At 57.6% G+C, this 24961-nt stretch overlaps 1 protein-coding gene across 1 annotated transcript; it reads right to left on the bottom strand.

Annotated features, from left to right (window-relative positions):
* Positions 1–1590: 1590 nt before the first annotated feature.
* On the bottom strand, positions 1591–24022 carry SLC6A8 (solute carrier family 6 member 8). The gene is made up of 13 exons (XM_038748073.1): positions 23739–24022; positions 15276–15407; positions 14729–14978; positions 12097–12229; positions 7503–7637; positions 7066–7169; positions 6595–6719; positions 5386–5498; positions 5135–5272; positions 4069–4171; positions 3741–3841; positions 3463–3633; positions 1591–3305 (listed from the first exon to the last, which is right to left on the bottom strand). Exons 1-13 carry the CDS (start codon positions 23989–23991, stop codon positions 3165–3167), a joined length of 1899 nt encoding a protein of 632 aa, XP_038604001.1. The 5' UTR covers positions 23992–24022; the 3' UTR covers positions 1591–3164.
* Positions 24023–24961: the final 939 nt, after the last annotated feature.

The following is a 24961-nucleotide window of genomic DNA, read 5'->3' as shown; positions in this document are numbered from 1 at the left end:
ATAAATACGATTGAATGAAGTGACTTGCCCGAAGTCACACAGCTGACAATTGAACCCGTGACCTCTGACTCCAAAGCCCGGGCTCTTTCCACTGAGCCACGCTGCTTCTCTACTTGTCTGCTGTGACCTTGGGCAAGTGTCGTCGCTTCTCTGTGCCTTAGTTTCCTCATCCGTAACGTGGGGACTAAATCCTCCTCCCTGATTTAGACTGTGAGTTCTTTATGGAACCGATCTCGTATCTACCCCAGCGGCTTAGAACAGTGCCCAGCACAAAGGAAGTACTTAACAAATAGCATTAAAGGAAGAAAAAGGCAGACTTCTCTCGCTCCCTTGGACTTTGACCACGGCTAAAGGGTTCCCGGTGGCTGGGCCTTTCCTCATCAATCAGTCAGTGGTATTTATCAAGCTCTTCCTGTGTACAGACTCCACCACATGTCTGCTGTGTGACCTTGGGCAAGTCACTTAACTTCTCTGAGCCTCAGTTACCTCATCTGTAAAATGGGGACTAAGACTGTGAGCCCCACATGGGACAACCTGATCACCTTGTATCCCCCTCAGCGCTTAGAACAGTGCTTTGCACATAGTAAGCGCTTAATAAATGCCATTATTATTATTATTATTATTATTATTATTATTATTATTATTACAGAGCACTGTATTGAGTGCTTGAGAAAGCACAACAGTTGGTAGACACAGACCCCTGTCCACAGGGGTCCGGGGTTGGATGCACAAAAGGGGAGCCTCAGGCCAGGCTGAGATGGTTCCTCTCCTTCGCAGAATCCAATGATCATGATGATTAGTTGGTCTGGGCCAAGGGGACTCCGGCTTTCTGGGATTGGCACCTCCAGCTTGGCCTCCCTGGGAATGGGGTTGGAATCCCCCAAGTCAGGAAGGGAAGGCCCAGGACCCCCTCAGGCGGGTGGGCTGATCTGAGCCACCTGGACCCTCCGTGGAGCCCCCACCCTGGAAAAGAGACACCGAGTCCCGAGGAGGTCTGGAAAATGACATATGTCTTTATTGCTATGTTCGCAGTGGCTTTAGCACATTCACGCTGTCCGCGGCCCCCCAGCTCCCCCGTCCCCACCCCGGCACTCTGGGCTGGGGGACCTCGGTTGGGTAGGTTCGGTTGGCTCTGGTTCTTTTGACACAACACGGAGAGGCGGGTCAAAGCTGCTACTTGGAAGACTGAGATATGAAAGTGCATCAGACACCAGGGAAGGGTGGCACAGGTCACCACGGGCTCGGGGGTCCCCTTCCCCGGGCACCCCGTCTCCAGGGAGGCTCCTCTCCCCTGCCCTCTCCCTCTTCACGGCGTCATCGGGGGCATCCAGTCCTGGGCCAACCGCCAATGGGGATCTGAAAGGCGGTGGCAGCAGCGCCTGCCAGGGGAACGGCTGGCACCGGGGCGGGAGTGCTTGGCTCACCTCCACCTTCCCGTGCCCCAGCCCTCACACAATACTGGGCACCCCTGCTCCCACAATAGCCCCGAGAGGTGCCAACTCCCCTCCTGCCAGGGTCAACTGAGCCCGCTCGCTCCCCTCACCATGCTGGGAGTCCGGGCACCCACCCTCCCACCCCTCTCCTCTCCCACCCTCAGCTGCCGGACATCCTTTCGATTTTGCTTTTTATCCAACACTAACGGATGTGGTCATCGCCCACGGAGAAAAAAAAAATAATCGGGATTTGGGTGTTTTTTTTTTCTTTTTCTCGATTTTTTTGGGGGTTTTTTTTTTTGTTAAGAAAATTAGAACTCGCTGTTCAGGACTCTCACTCCCCCAGGGCGGTAGAGTGAGGCGGAAGAGAGGGGGGCCGTGGCTGGTCAAGGGGTTAGTTTTTTTTAGAAATATACAGGCAGAAATCTTTTTCCTCCTAGATTCTCTTTGACTTTTATAAAATGTGCAAAATACAAGCCTTGTTTGTTGTTGGAGCATAATTTACATCTGGTATAGTGATCTCTTATATATATATATTTATATATATATACTTTATATATATATACACACGCACACCACACACACACCACACACACATATATGTGTGTGTGTGTTTGTGTATCATCCTGCTGAGTTGGTGGAAAGTTTGCTCTAAAAGGGTCGAAACTTGCCCAGGGTTCTGGGCCCTGGAACCCAGGACCGCGGAGCAAGAGGCTGGTCGGACTGAGAGAGGGAGAGTGGAGAAGCTGATACCTTCCTGGCGGCTTTGCCAGAATTTCTGAGCTCCCCAGTACCTCCCATGGCACTGCCGTTTTAAGTACCTACTGCTGGCTCTGGGGTGGTTGCTGGAGGGGCAGGGGAGAAACGGGGGGGAAACAGCCGCTTCCAATGGTGCCTGGCGGGGGAAAGGAGGAGGAAGGGGCGAGGGGCCCGGGACTCCCCAAATCTCCTCACTCCAGCACCAAGCTGGGCAGTGGGGCCTGAGGGATGAGAGGCTGAGGGGCAGTTGTTCCGGTTTGGGGGAATGGTGGGGTGGGATGGGTGCGGGGACTGGCCCCCCGCCACCCACTGAGACCCACTGTGGGTCCACTCTGCAATGGGTGGGTCTGGGGGTGGGCGGGAAAGGATTTTCTCTGATCACCACCTTGACCTCCACACGCAGCGGGGCCGGCTCCACCCTTCCCGGGCCTGCTGGCTCTCCGCTTCCCCGGGGCTTGGCAAGAGCGGACAGGAGGAGGGCAGGGGCTGGGACCAGCCTCTTCCCTCTCCCCGAAATCCCCGGCTCCGGGAAGATTTCGACCAACTCAGCTGGGGTCGGGGAGAGGGGATTTTTTTTCATTTTGTTTTTGGCATTTTATTAAAAACGAAAAGCAAAACACAGTTTAAAAATCTAGATTACTTGCTCCTCCATTCTCCAAGGGCCTCCCTAGGACCCTCCATCACTCTCCCCCAGGACCCCCAGCCTTCAGTCTGCCCCTTCCGTCCCACGACGCACGCACGTACGCCGCCCCGGCCGGACCCCTACCCCGCTCCATCCTGGACCCGGGGAACCGAGGGCGGTTTTCCCCGTTCCTCCCCATCCTCCCAGCCCCGGAGATGGCTCTGCCCTGTGCCTGTTGTTTAGTGGCGCGGGTTGAAGCGGGTGGGTATCGGAGGCGCTCTCTATGGTTGAGGGGCTGGGGGCTGTGGTGGCGGGGAGGGGCGCCTCACACGCTGTCTGAATTGGCCAGGTCACATGACACTCTCCACGACCACGACCTTGCTGCTCTCAGACACTGGGGTCAGGGTGGTCAAGCCCCTGACGTCGGAGTCCTGAGCCTTGTACTCCAGGTGGTGCAGGCCCCACACGGGCTGGGTCAGGTTCTGCCAACGCTGGGGACGGGGGTGGGCCCGGTCAGCGGCAGAGCCGGGGAGGGGGAGCTCAGCACAGAGCCGGGGTCCCCCCTCGCCCCCCTCCGCCCTTCCGCCCACCCAGCCCCAGCTCCCCCACGGTCTGGGGTCCCTCCCTCCCTTTCCCGGCTGCACTGACCTCGGCAAGGGTTCCCTTGGCCCGGAGGAGCTTGTGGAGGACGTACAGCGGCACGCAGAGCATGGACGACAGCGCGAAGCACCAGCCGATGGCCTCACCCCACCACGGGTACACGTAGCTGTTGTTGTACACCAGCGGCTTGTAGTTCGTCACGTTGAAGATGAAGATCCCCTGGGGGGGGAGGAAGGGGACGTCAGTCGGATTCGCCCCAGCGCCCACCGCCCTGGTCAGTCCGCCCCCGCCCCGGCCAGCCGGCCCCGGCCCCGCCCAGCAGTTACCATGCAGACCAGGGGAGTGAAGAGGGACCAGCACCATTTCATCCAGGGAGAAGGCCGGTAGCCGATCATGCAGGCGATGTCGTCCATGAACCTGTCAGCCCCTGGTGCCGGGGAGGTGGCCAGGTTGAGCAGAATTGGAAAGGATGAAAGAAGCCCCCACGTCAGGGCTCACGGAGCCTCCGCAACAACCCTCCCTCCCAACCCATGGGCACCAGATGGTCTCTCCCGGTCTCCTTCGCCTCCTTTCCCTGAAGGTCTGTACCGCCTGGTCTGCCTCCGCTCCCCCATCCCTGCCCTCACCTGGTCTTCCTCACTGGGGCCCACCTACCGTAGACCCAGGCGACCACCACACACTCCCAGAAGGCCTGCCACAGCAGTGTCATCCCGCTGGCCGAGTAGTAGTCGAACAGCTGGAAGACGTACATGCCACCCTGCGGGGCAGAGCGGGGTCAGGGGTCAAGAGGCTGGGGGCAGAGGCAGCCACTGGGCCGGGGCTGAGGATCACCAAAGGAAGGGACTCGGGGAGCGAGGAGTTAAGGTCAGGAAGCGCGACTCAGTGGAACGAGCCCGGGCTTTGGAGTCACAAGTCACGGGTTCAAATCCCGGCTCCGCCAATCGTCAGCTGGGTGACTTTGGGCAAGTCGCTTCACTTTTCTGGGCCTCAGTTCCCCCCTCTGTAAAACGGGAATCATCATCAATCGTATTTATTGAGCGCTTGCTATGTGCAGAGCACTGTACTAAGCGCTTGGGAAGTACAAATTGGCAACACATAGCGACAGTCCCTACCCAACAGTGGGCTCCCAGTCTAAAAGGGGGAGACAGAGAACAAAACCAAACATACCGACAAAATAAAATAAATAGGATAGATATGTACAAGTAAAATAAATAAAGAGTAATAAATATGTACAACCATATATACATATATACAGGTGCTGTGGGGAAGGGAAGGAGGTAAGATGGGGGGATGGAGAGGGGGACGAGGGGGAGAGGAAGGAAGGGGCTCAGTCTGGGAAGGCCTCCTGGAGGAGGTGAGCTCTCAGCAGGGCCTTGAAGGGAGGAAGACAGCTAGCTTGGCGGATGGGCAGAGGGAGGGCATTCCAGGCCCGGGGGATGACATGGGCCAGGGGTCGATGGCGGGACAGGCGAGAACGAGGTACGGGGAGGAGATTAGCGGCGGAGGAGCAGAGGGTGAAGACTGCGAGCCCCCCGTGGGACAACCTCACTTCATAACCTCCCCAGCGCTTAGAGCAGGGCTTTGCACATAGTAAGCGCTTACTAAATGCTATCGTTATTATCAGGGGGCCAAGGTAAGTCAGGGGCTCAGAAGTTGGGGGCATCGGGCAGGTTGGGGGATCGGAAGTCAAGGGGTGGACAGGAGACCAAGGCCCACTGACCTCAGTGACCATGGACAGGTCGATGACGAAGCAGAGGACGCAGCAAAGGGCGACGAACACTTCCCGCTGGAAGCGGAAGTAGTAGCAGGCCGGTAGCAGGTCCAGGAGGCCAGTGATGAAGCCTTCCACCCCCACAAACTGCAAGGGGAGCGGAGGGGAGGTCTTCAGGCAGTCTGGCACCTCGGGCCGGCCAACCCGCGCTCCCACCTGCCTTCCCTGCCGTCCCCAAAGCCCCCCGCACCCAAACCCACCTGGCTGTCCAGGCCCAGGAGCAGCAGCATGAAGAAGAACAGGGCAGCCCACAGCGGGGCCACGGGCATCAGGGTGACAGCCCTGGGGTAGGCGATGAAGGCCAGGCCAGGCCCTGGTAGGGACAGAGATGTCAGAGACTCGGCTCAATGGACGCACACCACCACACACATATAAATAATAAATAATGGTGGCATTTCTTAGGGAAGCAGCACGGCTCAGTGGAAAGAGCCCGGGCTTTGGAGTCGGAGGTCATGGGTTCAAATCCCGGCTCCGCCAATTGTCAGCTGGGTGACTTGGGGCAAATCACTTAACTTCTCTGTGCCTGTTACCTCATCTGTAAAATGGGGGTGAAGCCTGTGAGCCCCGCGTGATTACCTTGTATCTACGCTAGTGCTTAGAACAGTGCCTGGCACATAGTAAGCACTTAAAACATACCGTCATTATTATGATTATTATTATTATTATAGGCTCGCTGTGGGCAAGAAACACGTCTACCAACTCTGTTATACTGTACTCCCGCAAATGCTTAGAACAGTGCACAGCACATGGTAAGTGCTCAATAAATAATAATAATAATAATAATGATGGCATTTGTTAAGCACTTACTATGTGCAAAGCACTGTTCTAAGCACTGGGGAGTAAACAAGGTGATTAGGTTGTCCCACGGGGGGCTCACAGTCTTCATCCCCATTTTACAGGTGAGGTAACTGAGGCTCAGAGAAGTGAAGTGCCTTGCCCAAAGTCCCACAGCCGACAAGTGGCGGAGCCGGGATTTGAACCCATGACCTCTGACTCCAAAGCCCGGGCTCTTTCCACTGAGTCACGCTGCTTCTCTTATAACCAATAAATGCAATTGGTTGGTTGATTGATTGATCGTACTAAGCAATCATTGGGTCCCACATGGGGCTCAGTCTAAGTAGGAGGGAGAACGGGTATTGAATTCCCATTTTGCACTTCCCGAGCGCTTAGTACAGTGCTCTGCACACAGTAAGTGCTCAATAAATACGATTGATCGATTTTGCAGATGAGGGAGCCGAGGCCCAGAAGTTAAGTGACTTGCCCAACCAAGGTCGTACAGCAGACACGTGGCGGGGGCAGAATTAGAACCCAGGTCCTCCACTAGGCCACACTGCTTCCTCCTGGGCACATTCCCACGTCTCTCCAGCCCTGCCGGCCCCAGGGGCGGGAGGGAGGGCACCGGAACCTACCTGACTCCGCCACCTTGGAGATGTGAACCCCTTGCTCAGTGGCCATGAAGCCCAGGATGGAGAAGACCACAAACCCAGCAAAGAAACTGGTCCCGCTGTTGATGAGTGCTAGGATTATGGCGTCCCTGGGGGATGGAGGGACCGGTGAGGGAGCTGTCACTGGTAGTTCCTCCCCGCCCACCGGCCCACCCCGCCCCACAGCTAGACCCTGCATGATGGAGACTTGGGAGGGGGCCAGGGGAGTCAGGTCAGAGCGAATGAGCAGAGCAGAGAGGGGCAAAAAAGGGAAGAGAAGGACAAGGGAGACACGGGCCTTGTCCGGAGCGGACCCACGTGGCACCGATTAGCCCCGAGCCACAGGCCGTCCACTTTGGCCCCAACTGCTCCCAAACCCACTGCCACCTCCCCTCCCGTTCCCCCTTCCCCGCTCCATCCCGGGCCTCCCCGGGGCCGGGGAAGGCGAGTCCTTACTTGTAGCAGTTGTTGTTGAAACGGTTGTAGCTGCCCAGGGCCGTGAGGGCGCCCAGTCCTATGGCATAAGAAAAGAATATTTGTGTCCCAGCGTCTATCCAAACCTGGGCAGAGAGGGAGAGAAAGAACGGTGCAGATTAGGAGAGCGGGGTTGGAGAGCTTGCGAGTGCCAGCGGGCATCGGGCAGCCACCGAGGTGGCCGGCCAAAGCTGTCAGCGCCTGCAGGGGCGGCCAACCTCCCCCCTCCCCTTCACTCCCTCCCTCACTCCATCCTCTCTTCGTCCATCCCTCCGCCCCTCCACCCCTCCCTTCATCCCGCTCCTCTCTCCATCCATCCATCCCTCCCTCCCTCCCTTCCTCTCAGGGATGCTCCAGGATCCACACTCTGGGGACAGGAGGTCTGGGGGTGGGGGTGGGCAGGGTGCTGGGCTCCTTACCTGGGGAGACCCCAGCTTGGACCAATCGGGTTTGAGATAGAAGATGATCCCATCCAGGGCTCCGGGCAGCATCACACCTCTCACCAAGAGGACAATGAGCACCACGTAGGGGAATGTAGCAGTGAAATAGACAATCTGGGCGGGAGGGCAGAGCCAGGGCCAGCCTCAGAATCCAGCACTGTGGCCCCCAGCAAGCTGCCTCCTGCTCCCTTGGGTCTGTCTCCTTGCCCTTCTGCCCCTCCTACAACTAGGGTCCCCATTCAGCGGGGGATCTGGGGCAGCCCCTTTCCCCCATCCCACAGGCAGCCACAGGCAGGGTTGAGGGTAGTAGATCCCACCAGACAGCCACAACTCTACTGTCCCTGCCTTCTGGTCCTCCCCTGCACCCCGTGGCACACATTATCCCCACCCTGGACTCTGCCTGATATAGGAATCTCCCCCCCCTACATCCCTAGCACTCCCTATTGCTTGCACCAGCTTCCCCTCCCTCAAATTCCCATTGTGAACAATGGCCAGAGAGCTGCAGGCAGGGCCGGGGGAGTAGGGAGGCGGTGGGGACGGGGAGCAGAGGAACAATAGAGATGGGGAGGAAAAGGTCTGCTCTTCCCCCCTGCCCCACAAACCCACAGCTCTCCCAGCTGCGTTGATGGGGCCAAAGGGCAGAGGAGGGGTGGAAGGGTGAGGGGGAGAGGGGAGAGAGAAAGAGGAAGCCATGCGATAGCCACCTCTCCCTGGGAGCATTCCTCTGTGGGGAACCCCAGACCCCACAGAAACCTGGAGACCAGGGACAGAGACGGGGATGGGAACGGGATCCCCTCAGCTTGCCAGGCTCTACCTGACCCGGGTGGGGGGAAAGACGGACAAGGGGCGGAATTGGGGACAAGGAAGGGAACAGAGACACGGGCTGCTTCAGGAACCTCATTCAGGGGCGGAAATTGTTTGGTTGTTGCTGTGGCAACCAAATCGCTATTTCACTTCCCAGCTCTTGTGTGATTGAGAGAAACTGCCTAGGAGTGATGAGGATGGGGTGTGTGTGTGTGTGTGTGTGTGTGTGTGTGTGTGTGTGTGTGTGTGTGTGTGTGTGTGTGTGTGTGTGTGTGCGCGCGCACGCGTGTGCATGCACACGCACATGTATTTGTGTACTCACATGCACGACTGTACCTGAGTAGAGATACGTGTGTTGCTTGAAGTGATGGGAAGGGTGATGGGGTGTGTGTGTGTGACACTAAGATTATGGGGGAGAGAGAGTGTGTGTGTGTGTGTGTGTGTGTGTGTGTGTGTGTGTGTGTGTGACGTGTGACCCTGGGCTGATGGGGAGAGTGAATGTGTGTAGGTGGGACCTTGGGGGGTGACGGGGAAAGTGATCTTGGAGGTGATGAGGAGGATTGGGGTGTGTTTGTGATTCTAAGGGTGATAGGGAGTGTGTGTGCATGTGTGTGTGTGTGTGTATGTGTTTATCTCCCTGCTGCACCCGCAATCTGTGTCCTTAAGCAGAAGATCTATAGAATTCCCAGCTCTCTCCCCCTTTACCCCCACTTTTTGCTTTTCGCTTCTCTCTAGAGTGTCTCCTCAACTCGTCCCTCGCCCACCCTAAAACCTCTCCAACTGATCCTCCCCCAACCCCTCAGCATTAGCAGCTACCAGCCCCAGCCCCAGGCTCAACTCCATCCCTGCACCCCCACCAGGGCTACCTCTGCAGCCCCAACAGCCCTCCCCAGCCAGATCCAAGGTGGGAGTGGGAGGGGGAAAAGGTGGAATTCTCCAGCTGTCCCTGGCCAAACCCCCAATTTTCCTCTCTTCCCTCTGTGCCTATCCTGGATGTGACTGGAAATGCAATGAGCTTCTAGTCTCTCTCCCTTTGTCCCCTCCGCCTGCCGCCTACAGCCCCGATGAGCTCTGTGCCCCTCCTCCATCCATCCTCCATCCCCCTTCCCCTTTCCTCCTTCCCCCACTCTCTCACCACCCCTCCCTGTGGACTTCGGGGATCTGGCACGAGTGGGTGGGGGCTCCCACCTGCGCCCCCAGAAAGGAAAAGAAAAGGCACCGATGCCTGCCACCCCTCCCTCCCTTCTGCCCCCCCATCCCAAGGCATCAGTTTGCTGTCTGCAAGCCCCTGCACACTCTAATAACAATGACATTTTTAAGCGCTTACTATGTGCAAAGCACTGTTCTAAGCGCTGGGGAGGTTACAAGGCGATCAGGTTGTCCCACGGGGGGCTCACAGTCTTCATCCCCATTTTCCAGATGAGGTCACTGAGGCCCAGAGAAGTGACTTGCCCAAAGTCACCAGCTGACAATTGGCGGAGCCGGGATTCGAACCCATGACCTCCGACTCCCAAGCCCGGGCTCTTTCCACTGAGCCACGCTGTTTCTCTAGGTTTTGCTCCCTTGCCAGGGGCAGCTCTCTCCGCTTCCAGGTGAGAGACTGGTGGAGGGAGTGCAAATGGGCACCACTGGGTCGGCGGGGGGATGCCACCCCCAAAGTCCCTTTTTGGGTCTTCCCCTCTCCTGCCTCGCTGCTGCCTTCCCGCAGGGTAAGGAGCTTGCAGAGGGATAGGGCACGGAGGGATAGGGCACGGCAGGACAGGGAGGGGTTTGGCCTCAGTTTAGGCTTGGGTTGGGTTTGTTTGGCTCTGGGACAGGGGACCACGAGCGAAAAAACAGGCCTCTGTCCTCCCGGGCCCTTCCCCAGCCTGGCTGGAGACACAGCGGCCCTGTGGAGCTGGCTCTGGAGGACGAGGGCAGGGGAGGGGAGGGTCCGGCGGGGCACAGCCAAGCCCGGCGCCAAGGGCTTTCCCCTGGGTCTAGGTCCCCAAACCCCCGTCCTCCTCCTGCACTTCGGAATGGGACACTCCAGCCCCATCTCCTCCCCGCCCCCCATCCTTGGACTCCCCCACTGGGGGCCTGGGACCATAATTTCTGTATCAGGGGCTTAGTACGGTATTTGGCACCTAGTAAGGACCTGGGTTTCTAATCCTAGAACCGCCACTTGTCTGCTGTGTGACCTTGGGCAAGTCATTTCACTTCTCTGTGCCTCAATTACCTCATCTGTAAATGGGGATTAAGACTGTCAGCCCCACGTGGGACCCGGGGACCTGGGTAGTGCTATGCTTACAAAATATTCCTATTTTGCAGATGAGGGAACTGGGGCACAGGGAAGCTGCGACTTGCGCAAAGTCACACGGCAGGTTAAGTGGCAGAGCCGGAATTAGATTCCGTCCTGTCTCCCAGGCCTGTGCTCTTCCCATTAGGCCACGTTGCTTCCTGCTTCTCCTCCGTCCACCGGTGGTGCAGCCCTGACTCATCTCCCAGCAGCACCTGTGGGGGTTCCCTAGCGACCACATCTTCTGAGTTCTGGGACTATTTCCTGCCTCCCTGTGAGCCATTGTTAATATCTGCATTTCCCCCTCTGTGAGACCTGATTTCAGCCCAGTGTCTTTAAAGCACGCAATCCCCTTGCCCCCTCCTACCTCAGCTCGCTACTCTCCTACTACAACCCAGCCCGGGCACTTGGCTCCTCTAATCTTCTCACGGTGCCTTTATCTCACCTATCTCACCACTGACCTCTTGCCCACTGCCTCTGGCTTGGAATGCCCTCCCTCCTCAAATCCGACAATTACCCTCCTCCCCTGCAAACCATTACTGAAGGTAACTCTCCTCCAAGAGGCCTTCCCTGGCTAAGCCCTCCTCTCCTCTTCTCTCTCTTCCTTCTGCAATGCCCTGTCTCGCTCCCTTTATTCATCCCCCCCACCCAGCCCCACAGCACTTATCTGTAATTAATTTATTTATATTAACATCCGTCTCCCCCTATAGACTGTAAGCTTGCTGTGGGCAAGAAATGTGTCTCTTATACCCTTATATTGTACTCTCCCAAGTGCTTAGTACATTCCTTCTGCATTACCCTGTCTCGCTCCCTTTATTCATCCCCCAACCCAGCCCCACAGTACTTATATCTTTAATTTATTTACTTATATTAACGTGTCTCCCCTTATAGACTGTAAACTCGCTGTGGGCAGGAAATGTGTCTCTTATATCCTTATATTGTACTCTCCCAAGTGCTTAGTACATTCCTTCTGCATTACCCTGTCTCGCTCCCTTTATTCATCCCCCCACCCAGCCCCACAGTACTTATACCTTTAATTTATTTACTTGTTACGTCTGTCTCCCCTTATAGACTGTAAGCTCGCTGTGGGCAGGAAATGTGTCTCATATCCCTAAATTGTACTCTCCCAAGTGCTTAGGACATTCCTTCTGCATTACCCTGTCTCGCTCCCTTTATTCATCCCCCCACCCAGCCCCAGAGCACTTATATCTTTAATTTATTTATTTATATTAACGTCTGTCTCCCCTTATAGGCTGTAAGCTCGTTGTGGGCAGGAAATGTGTCTCTTATATCTTTATATTGTACTCTCCCAAGTGCTTAGTACAGTGCTCTGCACAAAGTAAGGGTTCAATAAATACGATTGACTGATCGACCGTCTCTTGCTCACTCTTGCTCACTGCTCCTTGAGGGAGACAGTTGGAGAAGGCCTGGATCCCAGAGCTAGGAGGGAGAGTGAGGGGTGGAGTGAGGTGAGCGGTGGGAGGTCTTTACCTTTCCGGTCGACTTGACCCCCTTCCAGACACAGAAGTAAACCAGCACCCAGCAGGCCAGTAGGCAAAGCAGAACTTCCCAGTTGATCTCCCCGGGCTGCTCCAGACCCTCAGACAGGCGCAGGACTTTGTTCCTACAAAGAGGAGCAGGATGAGCCTGACCGCAGACAGGCAAGAAGGTAGACAGAACAAGGGCCATGGGAGCAGGAGGAGCCTGACCCCAGGCAGGAAGGGGGGCAGACAGACCAAGGGCCTCGGGAGCAGCCGGGGAAAGAGGCAAGTAGGTGGAGACCAAGACAGAGACAGTGGCAGAGTCCTTGAAGGGGTGAGCAGGAAGTGGGGGCCTGGGGCTGCGGCAGGCTGGATGGGTGGAACTTGGAATAATAATTGTGGCATGTGCTAAATGCTTAGTATGTGCCAAGCACTGACCAAGAGCTGGGGTAGATACAAGATCGTCAGGTCCCAGGTGGGGCTCCCGGTTTAAGTGAATCCCTATTTTGCAGTTGAGGGAAGTGAGGCACAGAGAAGTTAAGTGACTTGTTCAAGGTCCTACAGCAGACAAGTGGCAGGGACGGGATTAGAACCCAGGCCCTCTGATTCCCGGGTCCACGTGTTTTCTACTACGCCACACTGCCCCTGGAATAAAAGAGACCAGTGCGGGGGCTGGTGTGGGTAGTGAAGGGACTCTCTGCGTAAGCGCTCAATGAAGGCGATTGAATGAATGAAATGACTGAAGAGGATAGAGGCAGAAGGTTCGGGCAGCCGCCCCAACTCTGGTGGGTACCATCTGGCGGCTGCTAAAACCCAAACTGGGAGTGGAGAGTGGGTCTCCATGCCTCTGACTCTGACTCCAGACTGTCTCCATGACTCCGGTTCTCCATTTTTCTCTAAATGGCCTCCGGCATGCCATCTCACCAAGCACCCCCAGTTGTGGACAGAGTGGTGTCCACCCAGCTCAGGGCCTGAGGTCCAACACTCAGATAAGTGACCCCGGGGGCACTGTGAGGACATTGGGGCAGCCCTAGGGGACTCGCTCTTCTCTGCCGCTGTCCAGAGACAGGAGTCGAGGGAGCCACAGAGCAGAACGGAGCACAGTCTGGCTGCCATCCACAGGCTAAACTGGAACCCAGGACCCAGTGATGGGGAGGCTGAGGACTTCTGAAGGAACCCTAAATCCAGGAGAAAGCGTGGACTGGGGGAATGGGCAATTACAGGAAGACTGTCCCAGAGAGGCGGGGGGCTTCTAATCTCCTCAACCCCCACTGCCAGACCAAACAAGAGGGAAGAGATTAAGGACTGCAGTGGGTGGGAATAAAGTTGGATGGCAGAGGGAATCCTTATTACTGGCAAGGTGGTATTGCCAAGGGACCTGAGGGTGGTGGGGAGGTGGGGTGGAAAATCGTCTCAGAATCTACAGGGAGAGCCAGGTTAGGGCCCACATCTGCCTGGACTCAGGAGTGTGAACAGGACGGGGGGCTGGGATCTCGGCCCTGCTGTGGGAAAGCCCGGCCAGGGTGGGTGAGGATGAATGCAAGGCCTAAAGGAGGAAGGGAAGTTCAGCCACAGTTCCATCCCAGGGAGTGCAGGGAACCTCCAAAAAAAAACACACACACACAGACACACACACACCCCATCTCTGCTGTTCCCCTCCAGCCATCATAATTATAATGATGGCATTTATTAAGTGCTTACTATGTGCAAGGAACTGTTCTAAGCACTGGGGAGGTTATAAGGTGATCACATTGTCCCACAGGGGGCTGAGTCTTAATCCCCATTTTACAGATGAGGTAACCGAGGCAGAGAAGTTAAGTGACTTGCCCAAAGTCACACAGCTGACAATTATCTCAGGTCTTTGGTCAGTGGGCCAATAGGGGAAAAGACTGAATGATGGAAGTCTCTTGAGAATGAATTTTAATCCCAGGACTGTGACCTTGGACAAATAAGGACTGACTTCTGCACCTCAGTTCTGCCCCACCTTTTCCTCTGACCTAAGGTCCAACAACAAGCCAGCCGGGTTTGGTGTCAGGGCAGGGTGTTCAGGCTGGGTGCGTGCCTGATAAACAGCTTCTGCCCTCAGGTCACTCTCCCCAGAATGCTCAGGGCTCATCCTTCTTGTGTTACCACACAGGCAAGGCGGGGCTAAGTGTAAACTGCCAGCCCTGGCACAGGGTCCACACACAAAAACACACACACCACACACAGAACCAGAACGCAGACATGCACCAGGCGGGAAACAAATCATAACTGGGCTCCTGAGGCCCTGGCCCAAGGCACAGGACCACACAACACTGAACCCCAACAGTCGCCTTTGGGGCCTCCACTGCCCCCCTAACTGCCCCTTCCAAGCCTAGCTTGGCTCTCCCTTCTGCTCTCCTGCAGCCCCCACACCCGAGCTGTGATGCCCCCCCACCACAGCAGACTTTTCACTAGTGTGCACTGTCTGGGATACCCCTGGGGTGGTCCCCAGCCTGCTGAGGCCCCTGAACTCCTGAACCCCCACCCCTCCACCCCTGCGATTGAAAAGGCACCAGGTGGCGGGGGGCAAGGGTGGGGAGGAGCACTGCTGGGGTGAATAGAGGTGCTGGAAGAGGCCCACGGGGGACAGGGGGAAGGCAGGCGGAGGGCTGACTCACTCCCAAAACTCAATGACTGGGGAGCGCTTGTCGGCTAGCTGGTCACAGGTGAGGTTGCCCAGGCTCCCGTTGGCGCAGTCCTCGTGGCGGAAGATCTCCACGCAGTCAGGGGTGTTCCAGGGGTGGCCACACGTGGCCCACGGCAACGTGGCGGTGAAAGACTTAACCAGGTAGTAGAAGCCCCAGGCCAGAACCATGATGTAGTATGTGTTGCAGTAGAAGACGATCACCATGGAGGCGAAGCCAAGGCCTGGCGGGGGGGAAAGGGACGGGGGCAGTGGGGACGGGGGCGTGGATGAAAGGCCGGGAGCACCCCCCCCCCGTCCCCTTTGCCACCCCCACCCCCTTCCTGACAATGGGCTCTTCTTATTCCTGCCTCCCCAACTCCTCTAACGAGGCCCTCGCTGCACCCTCACCCCTGGCAAGGGGGACCTGGGGCACTGAGGGCTTGGCGGGGGTGAGGGGGCACATGCCAGAGGGGAGGTGAGACCAAGCCAGACCCCCTCCTCCCAGAACGGCTGGGGGGGGAGTTGGGGCTGGGCCTGACCTTTGAAGAGAGGACAGATGTTCCACACGTTGATGCTGCCGGCCTTCATGAACTGGCCCAGGGAGATCTCCAGGAAGAAGATGGGAATGCCTCCCAGCAGGGCAATCAGGAGGTAAGGGATTAGGAACACACCTAGGAGGAGAGGTGAGGGACCATCAGCTGGGCAGGACCCAAGAGAACACCTGTAGCCCACCCCCATCCTCATCCCCAAAACATCCTCTGGCTCTCCTTGACCTCTGCATTGTCTACGTACTTGTGACCCTAACCACTCTGATACTCAACCCACCCCTGGAGCACTTATGGCCACATCATACTCTAGACTATAAGCTCGTTATGGGCAGGGGACACATCCGCTAATTCTGTTGTATTTTACTCTCCCAAGAGCTTAGTAGTGTTCTGCACATAGCAAGGGCTGAATAATATCACTGATTGATTGATGGCTGCTCCCCTTAGCTGTGATTTTTTTTAATTGGCATTTGTTAAGCATTTACTATGTGCCGGGCACTCTACTAAGCCCTGGGGCAGATATGAGCTAATCAGGTTGGACAGGGGCCATGCTCCACATGAGGCCCACAGTATTAACCCTCATTTTGCAGATGAGGTAACTGAAGTTAAGTGACTTACCCAAGGTCACACAGCAGAGAATTTTTTTAAATGTCTGGCTCCCACACTGGACTGAAAGCTCCAAGGACAGAGATCGTGTCTACCAACTCTTTCAAACTTTCCCAAGAGTTGTCAGTGTTCTGAACATTAAGCACTTAGATACCATTCATTGCCTGCGGCTCTTAGGAGACACAGACTGCACTTTAGACAGTGAGCTTTAGGCTGTGAGCTCCCTGCAGGCATCTTTTCCACCAACTTGTACTGAACTCTCCCAGGCACTTAGTACAGCGCTCTGCACACAGTAAGTGCTCACGAAATGCCAATGATTAACTGAAAATAAGACCAAGACATGTTCCCTGCCCCTAAAGAGCTGCCACCCTATCACTCCCTCCACTCTCCGAGCTGGCCAGCTCCTGCCAGTGTAAAGAGTAAGGTTCTCTCCCCAGCACCCTAAAGCAGCCCATGTTTCCTCTCCCTGACCTGCCCACCTTTTCCCTGAGAATTCCTGAGGTCAGCTTCAACGCTGTTCCCTTTGGGAGAACTGGAAGTGGGGGCTCCCTGGGTGACAGAACTCTGAAATCAGGAGTTGGGGGGCCAGGGATGGACCCCCTCTCTCTGAATCTCCACCTGCACTGTGGTTCTCAGGTGCCATACCTTTCTTGGGGAGTTAAGTGGGTGGGCTCCAAGGAGTCCAATTGTCCGGCTGCCCTCTGACCACCCAGATTTCCCCCGTCCCTCTGACCACCCAGATTTCCCCCATCCCTCTGACCACCCAGATTTCCCCCGTCCCTCTGACCACCCAGATTTCCCCGTCCCTCTGACCACCCAGATTTCCCCGGTCCCTCTGACCACCCAGATTTCCCCCATCCCTCTGACCACCCAGATTTCCCCCATCCCTCTGACCACCCAGATTTCCCCATCCCTCTGACCACCGAGATTTCCCCCATCCCTCTGACCACCCAGATTTCCCCCATCCCTCTGACCACCCAGATTTCCCCTGTCCCCTGCCCGCGTCCTCCCCCCTTCACCCCCAACCTCAGGGCATCCCTGGGATCAGACAGGCTGGGTGAGGGACAACAGCTCAGCTCAGACAGAGCCTTTCTCCAGGTCAGGCTGACAGACAGATGGTTGAACCCCCGATCCCTAGCCTAGGCCCAGGCCGACAGCAGCCCTGCCCCCAGGCCCCACTGGGTTCTGGAGGGGGCAAGGTGAGGAAGAGCGGGGTCAGAACAGTCAACAAGAAGGTCAAAGCAAGGGTAAACAGAATAGGGGAACCGGAGATCTAGGGAGGGGGTGGTGCTGTCCTGGACCAGCCTCAATAAGACTTTTCCATAGTTAACTTGGAGTGACTCAGAATAGGATGAGTGGCCCCTGGGGAAAATCCCAGTCCTCCCAGCTGTTAGAAATCAGAGCTGAGGCTGTGGGGGCACCTGCCCTTGACTCAGGGCCTAGCCCCGCCCAAGGGTCTGGAGGGGTCAAGGCCCCAGACTTTGGCCACATCTGCCACGGGCCACAGCAGGCCCATCTGTCACTGTGCTGGGGGCCTGGGAACTCCCACCTCCGAGCTCTGGTCTGTCTCTTGGGGGACAGGCCAGGACAGATTCCACTTCCCCAGGAAGTCCAGGGACCATCCTCATCTAATTTCCAGCCTAGAGCCCTGATCCCATCACAGGCTTGTGACGGCTTGGGGTGGGGTTTTCGGTTGGAAGGTGGGCAAGGGCTTGGGAACAGAAGGGGAGGGGCCAAGATAACAACTAATAGGTAAGGAGGAGAGTTAAGGGTGGGCAGCAGGCAAGACTGGGGCAGTGGGCAGCGGCAAATCAGGGCAAGGAGGCAGGAGGGCATAGAGGCAGGGCTGCAGGAGAGGGTTTGGGAGCGGGGTGCCGGGCACCCAGTTCATTCAGTCATGATCTGCCAGGGTTTGGCCCCTGGCACTCATCACTCCTGCATGCCCACTGGTGCTCAGGCCTTGACTTGTGGGCACAGACCCCCCCCCCCCAACCCTTCAGAGAGGCTGGTGGGGAGGAGTGTGGACAGGCGATGAATTGGGATGGGAAAGGAAAGATGGAGAACCCTTCAGTTTGGACAGCAGTTGTGACGGGGGCTGAGGGAGTGGAGCGTTGTGTGTGTGTGTGTGTGTGTGTGTGTGTGTGTGTGTGTGCGAGACAACCTGCATCCTGTGAGCAGTGACGCAACACACTAGGGCTGCAGCTCTGACACTGAGCCTGGCAGGATGCAGCAGGTAGAGATGCAGTGCCCATGGGGGCCCGGAGGTGTGTATGAGTGAGCCAGAGAGATGTGTGCGTCCCTCACGTAGTGCGTGTGCATGAAAGCGGATGATGTCATAGTAACATAGGAGTGGGAGAAACACAAGAGGGTGGGGGTGGCAGTTAGGGCTAGGTAAGACAGGGCTTCACCCGTCCCCCACCCCCAAGGAATGTGAGTCACACATGGCAGAAGTGGGAGGGGAAGAGAGAAGGCTGGATCCCGTGACCCAGCAGCCATGGGAGTGGGTCTGAGGAGATGTTTGTGAGGGCGGGACGGAGGGGAGAGAGAATATGGATGCCGGAGTCCTGCGACATAGCAACGGTGGCCAGCCGCTGGGGGAGGAGTTCGGGATGCTGTGTGCGTGCGCCTCGGCAGGTGCGGCGGGGGCAGGTCTGAGGCGGGACACCGGCCCACCCCCACCCCCCAACAAGAGGCTGGCCCCGCCTCCCCCCCTCCCGCAAAACGGGGGTGTGCGGTCAGTGAGCCCAGAGCCCCAGGATGGAGTAAGAAAAACGGCCTGCCCCCATCTCCCTCCTCCTCCATCGGAGGATGGAGTAAGAAAAACGGCCTGCCCCCATCTCCCTCCTCCTCCATCCTCCTTCCTTTCTCTCCCTCCCCTTCTTCTGCCCATTCTTTCTCCCTCCCTCCCATTCTTCCTCCCTCTACTCCCTCCTCCTCCTCCCCTTGCCCCCATCCCCCCAATCCTGTCCCCCGAGGAGATGCTGATGGAGAAATAAGATGCTGAGGATATAGAGAGGTACTCCACGGTGGAGTACACGGTACTCCACCGTGGCCAAGGGGAGCAGCCTAGGGGACCGCTCCTCCCAGGGCCCGGAGGGGCCGCACAACAGTCTGGGGGAGAGGGGACGGGACTGGAGGACCAGAAGGGCCGGGGTTGGAGGACCAGAAGAGCCGGAGCCGGTGACCAGTTCCTTTTGGGCAGACCGGAGGGTTGGGTGGCTGCCAGGAGACAGCTACAGACAGCGGGGGATGGGGGGAGCAGAGAGGGCACTGAGGAAGCGGATCCTGCCACCCGCCGCCCCGCCTCTCTGCGCCCACCATTCCCACACCACCCCATCCCCGGCTCCTGAGCTTTGGCATGCCACCTCTCCACCGCCTGCCCTCTTACCTCAATCAATCTTATTTATTGAGTGCTTACTGTGTGCAGAGCACTATACTAAGCGCTTGGGAAGTACAAGTTGGCAACATATAGAGACAGGCCCTACGCAACAGTCTTACCTCCCCTCCACCCTGGGGTGCCCGTGCCAACAGGGGCCCCAGGGCCCACCCCCCGGCCCCCACTGCCACCCTGCAGGGCTCTGACGTCGGTGGTTTGCCCGTCCACCTGGGTCAGCACGGAATCCCGTCCCCCTCCCTTCTTCCACTCCCCACCCAGGGGGTCTCCCTTAAGGTGCAGACACAAGGCCGGGCCCTGCAGCTGTCCACTCTCTGCGGGCCAGAAGGGGTTAAAAGTGCAGGCTCGATTCCCGCCCCCTCCTCCTCCTCCCCCCCCCCCCCCCCCCACACACCTCCTGCGGCAGAGCGGAGGCAGCAGCTGTCCTCCCCTGGCTGGGTTTTCCGGGCGGTCCGACAATTGACCCCTCGTTGTCAACTGCTCCCAGGCGCTTCCCGGGCAAAACCGGCCCCGCAGGGAACAAGCGCCTTCTCTCCCTCGGAAGCTTCCCTCCCGTCTCTCCCTGGAAATCCTCCTCCCAGGGCCTCCCCAGCTTGCCAAGGCCAAGTGGGGCCGAAGGCTGGGCAGCTCCCGGCCCCCAGGCGTCCCCTCCCCACTTTTCCGGGCTCCCCCTGAAGAGTGCAAGTAAAGCCCCCTCCTCCTTGCTCAGCCTGCAACCCTTTCTGTCTGCTTCCTCCCCTAATCAACCCTATAATTCTATTTATTTAAATTGCCGCCTGTTTCCTTGTAGTGATCAGAGGTCAGGGGTTCGAATCCCGGCTCCGCCACGTCTGCTGTGTGACCTTGGGCAAGTCACTTAACTTCTCTGAGCCTCAGTTACCTCATCTGTAAAATGGGGATTGACTGTGAGCCCCACGTGGGACAACTTAATCACCTTGTTTCCTCCCCAGCGCTTAGAACAGTGCTTTGCACATAGTAAGCGCTTAACAAATGCCATCATTATAATTATTATAGTGATGTCTTCCTCCCCCCACTCTCGAATGTGAGCCCGCTGTGGGGCGGGATTGTCTCTATTGCTGTATTGTACTTACCAAGCGCTTAGTACAGTGCTCTACACACAGTAAGCGCACAATAAGTATTGAATGAATGCTCTACACACAGTAAATGCTCAATAAGTACGATTAAATGAATGAATGAATGAACCCCCAGCCAACCCTCTCCCCCCTCCTCCCTGTCACGCTGGACAAGCATACCTCCTTACCCCACCCCCAGGTCTCTCACCCCCCGGGCAAGAGCAGAAAGGCCTAGGGTAACTCCTAATCCCTCTCCGGCCCTGGATGCCACCCTCCAGGCCACCAGCACTCCTGTCTCGTCCTCCAGCTCCCCTACTCCAGTTTACTGGGTGCTTACTGGGTGCTGTCCCTCCTGTCTCCCTCCCTTCCCACCAGGCCCAGGTGACACTGTTGGAATCCTTGTGGATGACCTTGGGAGGGGGCAAGGCTGAGGGTTCAAGAGGAACTTCCCTCTTCCCCCAGCACCTCAACATTCCCCGAGGTTCCAACGAGCCCTCTTCCTTTCTCAGATCGAAGGACCCCTATTCCTACCCCAAATAATTCCACCACGATATGCTAGAGGGGTCAAGGTACCTCCCTGAGGAGGACGGGCTGGAGCTTTGGCAGGGCACTGAATACCAGGGAGACAGGCACACACAACTACACCATAATACTGCAGGGTTAGAGGTTGTGGATGCAGTGTGTGGCGATGGGGTGGGCTACGCTTGGGAAGCATGTCCTGGGGACCAGAAAGACACAAGCACAAGATACAGAATATACCATTGTGTCTGGGGAGATGCATGCCCTCGTATACACACACACACGCACACACACACACACACACACACACACACACGCACACACAATGTACCACTGTGTACCAGGAACTCCAGGGTCAGAGAGAAGCCAAATGTGAGGAAGTGCCAGGGCTTGGGACCTTGCCAGTGGGGAAGGGGGCTGTTCTAGGCTGGTCGGTTGGTTGGCTGGCTAGCTGGAGAGTATGAGTTGGGCCTAGGAGTGTGAGGTGGAGGAGAGAGGGGGTAGGATAGGGCAGAGCAAGGGCAGGCAAGTAGAATTTGGGTTGGGCCTAGTGAAGGACACGGGATGACCCGGCAGGGAACAGGGAGGAGAAGGAAAAGGAAGGCCCTCTGAGAGGGGTGCAGGATTGGGGACACCCCTCCAGGAGGACTCCTCTGCACTCTATTTTGTGCCTTCCAGCCGTGCCTACCAATGCCCCCCAATTCTATTTCTAATGGGACAGTGTGTAGACTGCTTTCCAAAGCATTCCCCCCCAAAATGATGGGAAAGGAATGGCACCTCTTTTGAGAAAGCCACTGTCCCAGGACCCGACTTCCCCCCACCTCTTCTGATCGCAAGGGTGATGGGGGACGAGGACGGATGGTGGGGAGGAGGACAGGAAAGTGGAGAGTGGCAAAGGCCACACGGGCTGCTGCAGAGGGCCGGGAGCGAAGGGCACTGCCAGGCAGACTCAGGAGTGGCTGGTGGGGGTCAGGGACTCCACAGCATCCCTCCCCACCCCCCGCACCCACACAGCAGGAAGCCTTGAGCCTTTCCAGTCCCAGGCGAGTCCAACGCTGGCCCTAGGCCCAGCGGGCACGTGTTTGAGACTCCTGCGTGACGGAGATCTGTCTCCTCCAACCCGCGTCCCCCACCCACTCCCTCTCCTAGCATGTGATTTGGAGGTGGGGAAGGAGTGGGGGCGACCGTGTCGCCTTCTCCCTGAGCAGAGTAGATAGAGGGCATCCGCGGGGCAGGACGTTTTGGACCACGGGTGATGGATCTCTAAAGAGGAGGAGGAGGAGGGGAGAACGGGAAGCTCCCTGCCAGGTTATTCCTTCCTTCCCTAGTCACCTGCTCCTCTGCCCTCACTCTGGACTCAGCCTCGCCCCTCTCTGCCCAGCTCTCTTCCCTCCTGCGTGTGTAGGACGTGCTGGACTTTGCTCCCGGCTCAGGTTCCTCCAGCCGCAGCCCAGCCCGGCCACAGCTCCGCCGGACAAGGCGTCCGGCCCCTCCGGCAGGATCAGGGCCGGAGATGACCTTCTCTCCCCCGCCCCCCCGCCCCCATGTCTCCCCCCCGTGCCCGGCTCCCAGGCCCCAGGAGAGGAGGGGGCAGCAGGGAGAAGAAATAGATGAGTTAAAGGACATGGCACAGTCTGGAGGTGACACAGAGGGAGAAAAGGAAGGGACAAAGAGGGTTGAGGCGTTAAGAACAGGGCTTGGCACATAGTAAGCGCTTAACAAATGCCCTAATGATCATTATTATTACCGAGGGGGACTCACCAATTTATTGAGCGCTTACTGTGTGCAGAGCACTGGACTAAGCGCTTGGGAAGTCCAAGTTGGCAACATAGAGAGACGGTCCCTACCCAACAGTGGGACTCGGCAAGCTGAGTCTTTTAGACTGTGAGCCCACTGTTGGGTAGGGACCGCCTCTCTATGTTGCCAACTTGGACTTCCCAAGCGCTCCGCACACAGTAAGCGCTCAGTAAATACGATTGATTGATTGAGGGGAAGAGGGAGGAGTGGGGGATGGGAGAGGGGCGAGGGCTGGGTGACAAGGAAAGGGACCGGACAGTGGCCGCTGATGGATCATCATCATCAGTCGTATTTATTGAGCGCTTACTATGTGCAGGGCACTGGACTAAGCGCTTGGGAAGTACAAACTGGCAGCATATAGAGACGGTCCCTACCCACCAGTGGGCTCACAGTCTAAAAGATCTAAAATAAAGGATCGACATGGCACAGACTGGAGGTGACACAGAGGGAGAAAAGGAAGGGACAAAGAGGGTTGAGGCGTTAAGAACAGGGCTTGGCACATAGTAAGCGCTTAACAAATGCCCTAATGATCATTATTATTACCGAGGGGGACTCATCATCATCATCATCATCAATCGTATTTATTGAGCGCTTACTGTGTGCAGACCACTGGACTAAGCGCTTGGGAAGTCCAAGTTGGCAACATCTAGAGACAGTCCCTACCCAACAGTGGGACTCGGCAAGCTGAGTCTTTTAGACTGTGAGCCCACTGTTGGGTAGGGACCGCCTCTCTATGTGGCCAACTTGGACTTCCCAAGCGCTCCGCACACAGTAAGCGCTCAGTAAATACGATCGATCGAGGGGAAGAGGGAGCAGTGGGGGATGGGAGAGGGGCGAGGGCTGGGTGACAAGGAAAGGGACCGGACAGTGGCCGCTGATGGATCATCATCATCAATCGTATTTATTGAGCGCTTACTGTGTGCAGAGCACTGTCCTAAGCGCTTGGGAAGTCCAAGTTGGCAACATCTAGAGACAGTCCCTACCCAACAGTGGGACTCGGCAAGCTGAGTCTTTTAGGGGGTGGGTTTGGGGGTGGGAAGGTGGGTGTGGGGTCCGGGGCGCACTCACCGCCCCCGTTCTTGTAGCACAGGTAGGGGAAGCGCCACACGTTGCCCAGGCCCACGGCGAAGCCCACGCAGGACATGATGAAGTCCATCTGGCGGGTCCACGTCTCCCGCTCGGGCAGGGCCAGCGGGCCCAGGGGCTCCCCCTTGCCGCCCCCGGGGCCGGCCGGCGGGCTGGGGGGCATGGGCCGCCCCTTCCTGGCCTGCACGGCCACGCTGTAGATGCCGTTCTCCGAGCCGGCGGCCTTCTGGGGCATGCTTCGCCCCCCCAAAGTCCTGGACAACCGGGAAGGCGGAGAGTGGGGCGGGGGGTGGGGGGGGGGGCGACGGGGACCCCTCCCCCGGTCAGGGGGAGGAAAACCGAAAGGCGGGGAGGGGGAAGGGGGGGGTGATCGAGAGGCGCCCCGACCGAGGCCACTCCGGGGGGTGCAGGCCTCAGAAGCAATCGACGAAACACTTGAAAGTCAGCCTGAAGAATCTCATGTGGCCCCGGGCCCGGCGGGGGGCGACGCGGCCGGCGGGGGCGACGAGGGGGGGGGCGGCGGGGGGCTCTCAGCTGGGGCCGGCCGGAGGCATGGGGCGGGCGGGCGAGCAGCCGCCCGCTAGCTGCAAGCTGACGCTCCCACGGCGGCGGACGACGGTCCGGCTGGGCGGCTGGCCTGGCTCCCTCCCCTCCTCCGGCGGCGGCTTAAGAGCCGGCTCCCGTTGATGTCAGCACGGTCCCCTCCCCCGGCCCCGCCCCGCCTTCAATCCCCGCCCCGACTCGGGATTCGCTCCGCAATAAGAATAATAATAATGCTGGTGGTATTTGTTAAGCGCTTACCATGTGCCAGGCACCGTTCTAAGCGCTGGGGGGGCATACGAGCTCATCAGGCTGCCCCACAGGAGGGGCTCACAGTCTTCACCCCCATTTGACAGATGAGGTCGCTGAGGCCCGGAGAAGCGAAGTGACCGGCCCAAAGTCACCCAGCTGGCGTGGCTCGGTGGAAAGAGCCCGGGCTTTGGAGTCAGAGGTCACGGGTTCAAACCCCGGCTCTGCCGACTGTCAGCTGGGTGACTTTGGGCCGGTCGCTTCGCTTCTCTGGGCCTCAGTCACCTCATCTGGAAAATGGGGATGAAGACTGGGAGCCCCCCGTGGGACAACCTGATCACCTTGTAACCTCCCCAGCGCTTAGAACGGTGCTTTGCACATAGTAAGCGCTTAATAAATGCCATTATTGAATTGAA

Source organism: Tachyglossus aculeatus, chromosome 6 (assembly GCF_015852505.1).
Source record: "Tachyglossus aculeatus isolate mTacAcu1 chromosome 6, mTacAcu1.pri, whole genome shotgun sequence".
In the NCBI taxonomy this organism is placed as follows: domain Eukaryota; kingdom Metazoa; phylum Chordata; class Mammalia; order Monotremata; family Tachyglossidae; genus Tachyglossus; species Tachyglossus aculeatus.
Note: the sequence above shows the minus strand (reverse complement) of the source record. Positions and strands in the feature narration are given on the sequence as shown.

What these genes read in the sequence shown, in the direction of transcription:
- SLC6A8 (XM_038748073.1), bottom strand. Translation starts at nt 23,991, where the DNA reads ATGCCCCAGAAGGCCGCCGGCTCGGAGAACGGCATCTACAGCGTGGCC. An exon ending in GGGTCAAGTCGACCGGAAAG is followed by an intron (nt 7,638 to 12,096) that starts GTAAAGACCTCC and finishes CCTCCCGCCCAG; the next exon opens with ATTGTCTATTTCACTGCTAC. An exon ending in TTCAACAACAACTGCTACAA is followed by an intron (nt 6,720 to 7,065) that starts GTAAGGACTCGC and finishes TCCATCCCCCAG; the next exon opens with GGACGCCATAATCCTAGCAC.